Consider the following 5000-nt stretch of genomic DNA (forward strand, 5'->3'; position numbering starts at 1 on the left):
ATCTAGTTTTTCTCAAAGATCTAATACAGCGTTTGCAGTTTTCAAAAAGCATGTTTTCTGTGTTCAACACACCCTTTGTTCTTCCACAAAAACCACTCAGACGTGAGCAGCGTCTCCCTCCAGGTCAATAAAACAGGTTTCCCCCGTGTGCTCAATAAGAGATGGAGTTTGTGCATCTCTGCACTGGAATACAAACCCACGGGAAGCACATGATGGTTTGATTTCACAGTGGAGAAATCAGTCATCGCCGTCTGATCACATTCAGATGAGTGTATGGTGAGACAGCAGGGTCAAAACTCATTCGGATTCACCGCTCCAGACTTCATCAGCATTCAGAGCGTCTTTTCAGAGAGAAAATAGATTTTCCTGGAGGGTTTATTGATGTTACATTTGCTGGAGTCTCAGGAGTGTTTTGAGTGCTGAACACACGCACACACACACACACACACACACACACACACACAATCAAGGATGCCTCAAGCAGGAGCTAACAGCATCTCACACACTTGCACTTCTATGTCATATTTATTGTTGTATTTATGAAATATTGCATGTTTAATTGACGCATATTTTCATGTAGTTAATAGACTTCAATATTCATCAATAAATTCAGATGCTTCAGTATAATGCGTCACGAGCGTCGGAGCACATTCACTCTTTCTGTTTACCCGCGATCGTCACATATTTAATATTTAAATGCATATTATTTCATATTTAATTTTAAATGCACTTAATTAAGTTGTTTTTTTTAGGATACAAGACTCAATATCTAACTTCAGTTTGTTTATAAATCCATCTTAATATAAGAATTGTTAGATAATTTGACTAGAAACAATAAAAACTGACTAAGTAAGATGAGCCTTTAATGTTTAGAGTAAATATTTAATTCTTAAAAACGACGCAAAAATAGACGTTTGTCATTACGGTATAATTGGCTTTGCCACACATTAAAGTCAAACTTGGAATAATTTGAGTTCAGTTCGTTTCACACCAAGAGCCATTTTTGTTCGGTTCTATATAAAGTCTCACTTATTAGGTTGATTTCACATGCTCCCTCAGAAGACAGCTGCCTATGTAGACAGCGAGCAGACGCTCATTGAACAGAGGTTGAGGAATCCTGTCGAAAACTTGCCTTTACATTTCTGACAAATTAGCAGGGTTAACGAATCCATAATGCACGATATACAGTATTATCATCATATTGGAATGTAGTTGGAAAAAAAGTGTTGGGTTGTCATCCTAAAAATGCGTCACGCACACTGAATCAGGATAATTTTGTTCTCCTCTCTCTTAGATGGACCTATATTTACAGGAAATATTTGGTCCATCTATTTCTAAGATTGCGTACAGAGAGCAAGAAGATTTCCATCTCCTCTTCAATGCTTCAGAGATTCAAAGTCTATATTTAGGCCTATATTTATATTCCATCTTTTTGTATTCCACACTTTTTTTTGTCATACAGTGCTGCGAGATGAAGTGGATCGACTTGTCAGGATTTTGGTTTGGTTTGTCAAAAACGTATCAAAATGTTTGCTATGGATGCAAAAAACTAAAAAAATTTGTTAACACAATACAATTTTTTTATGACATACGAAAGTTTCGGAGGCAGTGTGTAAACGTCGTTGACACAACGTGATGTCATATTTATTTTTTAAAGTGCAAGAATTTCGAACGAGAAATTCAGATGCTAAAGTGTTTAAGGATAAGTGTTTAGCAATGGCTGTTTGAATCAATTAAATATGTTTCATAAAGTAGCGCAGCTGTGTTTCTGCTGCTCCATCAGCGCCATCTGCTGTTAGAGAGTGAATGCACTTCTCATCTGTGCTTGTTTATTTGAAAGCATGTGTTGTGTATTGTGACCAGTTGATGAGAAAAGTGTTCTAAAAAATGTATTCTAAAAAACGATAGTAATATCATGCATATTCATTATCGTGATATATCGCGATAGCCAATAAAGTCACATGTTAAATCATGACTAATGACTCTGACGCTGCTTTCACTGGTGTTTTGCAGGAGTGTGTGTTCGTGTACCTGTTGGAGGCGGAGTCTCGGCTGCGATGTGAGGATCCGCCCCATGAGGTGCCACCAGAGGGCAAGCTCAGGTAAGGGGCGGGGCTTATGCTAATCAAATGTGTTCGGATGTCATAATAAAAGCCGAGCTGCTTTTACAATATTCCTTTCATGTTCCCGGTTTACATTATAGTGCATATACTGTGGCTTCATAACACAGACGAATGTTTATAGATGAAATGTTTATAGGTGTCAGTCTCTTGTGTTGTGCTCGTGTCAGTCGCTGTCATGGGTTTCGCTCTCAACCCTGATGAACCGACTGATTCCTGTGCTGTGAGAAATGTCAGAATCGAGCGCGGTTTCTTTCCTTTCTTCTGTTTGAACAACGGCACACATCAATCACATGCGACCTCTGCTCCTGTATCTCTCAGTATATCATACGATTGTGGGTTTCTATCATAAAAACATCAGGATTGACAAGAATCGAAGCCTTTCCTTTAGAGTAAGTGTGTGCGCGCTCAATAGAAACTTTAATGGCGCGTCTAAAAACCAGCGTATCATTGTCTTTCATCCTGACCTCACTTTTCCAATCCACTAATGGCTCTGATGTCAAGCTGTCAATCAAATCCACAGCACCCGCCTCCCTCTGAAGTGAGCCCCGCCCACTCCTCCCCCTCTTTTATTAATTGGCCGCTTGCTGTGATTGACAGTTTTATTTCTAGTTGTTCCTGATGGCAGCCGGTTGATCATTACATCACTGACATATGCAGTTTAACTGAGTTCTTCTCATATTTTAACACCGTTTTCTAAACTATAGCCAACAAAATGTGATTTAATGTAAGAAATGTTGAAGATGTCTGAATAAATGCTGGTTTGACTGTAAATGAACTGTAACTTATTAGCCCGAATCAGCCACACAATGACATTTTCGTGACGGTTCAGCTCAGTAAGTTTTGCAATTGTCAAACATGACTCATGTTTCTACTGAAAATGTAAAAGTGTGGTTATTTTAGCCGGAGCTGCTCACAGAAATGACACCTGGGAGCTTTAATAGAGTCTCTCTGCATTTCTGTAGATAAACAGATGCTCTTCAGCAATTGCTAGCTTGGAGAAAAGGCTTGCTTTGACCCTCTCAGTGACATTCCTGAGCTGCCCCCCCACTCACACACACACACACACACACACACACACAGACAGAAATCTTTGATGTTAGGAGTGTTTCTGCATGATGCATGACAAAGGCCCAGATCTGCACTTCACTTTTGTGTTTTTGTACATGCACAAGGGTTGGATGCATCTGGGAGCATTGGCATTTGTGTATGAAAATTTTAAGGATTTTCCTTGTTAAAAAAAAAAATCCATGGCATTTGCACAATTTAATATTAATGAGCTTTTTATCTGATTATCTGTGCATTAGTTAAGCATGCATTAATGCATATAAGTGGCACTGTATTGTAAAGAGTTACCTTTACCTTCACTGCAGATAACACCTGAACTAACTAAACATATCAGAATGTAAAATCCCTATAAGAGTGTAGAATTGAAACTCTATGTGCATTCTGTCATCTCGGGGATTATTTGATTCACACACACAATATCTGCTCATTATTCAGCACACACACACACACACACACACACATGGCACCGGAAGCACATTGAAATGCGTCTGTTGTTGTGCGATAATAGCTCGCCTGAAAGAGGCGAATCCTTTGATTGTGGTTATTCTGGGCGCAGTTACGCTCAGAGAGATAGAAAGCGGTTTAGCCCTCATTGATCAGAGCTACAGGTCAGAAACAAAAGAGCGGCGCGAGAGAATAGAGCTGTGGACACCTGAATGCCATTAGACGTGTGCAGGTGTGTGTGGAGTAAAGCCATTTACCAGAAACACAGAAACCCTTTCATCAGACATTAGCATGAGAAAAATCAGATCTACATTAGAGCACTGACTGAGCATAAAGACACACACACACACAAACAGACACATACACTCATGCACACACACACACTCACAAACATGCACGCACGCACATACACACACACTGAAACACACACTCAAACACACAGACACACACACTCACACACACACTCAAACACACAGACACACACACACACACACACACACACACGCACACACACACACACTGAAACACACACTCAAACACACAGACACACACACTCACACACACACTCAAACACACAGACACACACACACACACACACACACACACACAGACACACACACTCACTCACTCACACACACACACACACACACACACACACACACACAGACACACACTCACAAATATGCACGCAAGCACGCACGCACATACACACACACTGAAACACACACTCAAACACACAGACACACACACTCACACACACAGACACACACACTCACTCACGCACACAGGCACATATACGCATGCACGCGCATACACACACACACTCACAAACATGCACACAAGCACACACACATACACACACACTGACACACACACAGACACACATGCTCACTCACACACACATACACATGCACACAAGCACACACACACACACACACACACTCAAACACACAGACACACACACACACTCACTCACACACACATTCACATACACATGCACGCAAGCAGACACACATACACACACACACACACACACACACACAGACACACTCACTAACTCACACACTCACACACAGACACACACACGCAAGCACACACACCGACACACGCACATACACACTCACACACACATTTCAATTTTCTTTGTATTCATATTTAATTTAATTTATGCCTATCTATTTTAATTTTATTTTAAAAAGTGTATTAGTTCTCATTTCATGTAACAAACTCTTCATAACACAGTGTATATTTCCCAAAGCAGCACGGCGTGTGTGTGTTTGTCCAGGGTCTTGTCTCTGTGTTTAAGGGTCTGTTCTGTGGCTGCGTCTCGTTTGATGTGAAATGGGAGAGCTTTGATTGTAAGATTAG

At 40.5% G+C, this 5000-nt stretch overlaps 1 protein-coding gene across 4 annotated transcripts in view; it reads left to right on the forward strand.

The window, feature by feature from the left end:
- Positions 1–5000, forward strand: part of LOC113078382 (cGMP-dependent 3',5'-cyclic phosphodiesterase-like) — an 83352-nt gene that overhangs the window by 52121 nt on the left and 26231 nt on the right. For all 4 annotated transcript variants that reach the window (XM_026250708.1, XM_026250710.1, XM_026250707.1 and 1 more), the window contains one exon: positions 2014–2102. In XM_026250708.1, the coding sequence (XP_026106493.1) occupies positions 2014–2102 (89 nt within the window). The remainder of the gene's footprint in view (positions 1–2013; positions 2103–5000) is intronic.

The sequence above is a fragment of the Carassius auratus genome, unplaced genomic scaffold (genome assembly GCF_003368295.1).
Source record: "Carassius auratus strain Wakin unplaced genomic scaffold, ASM336829v1 scaf_tig00025653, whole genome shotgun sequence".
NCBI lineage: Eukaryota > Metazoa > Chordata > Actinopteri > Cypriniformes > Cyprinidae > Carassius > Carassius auratus.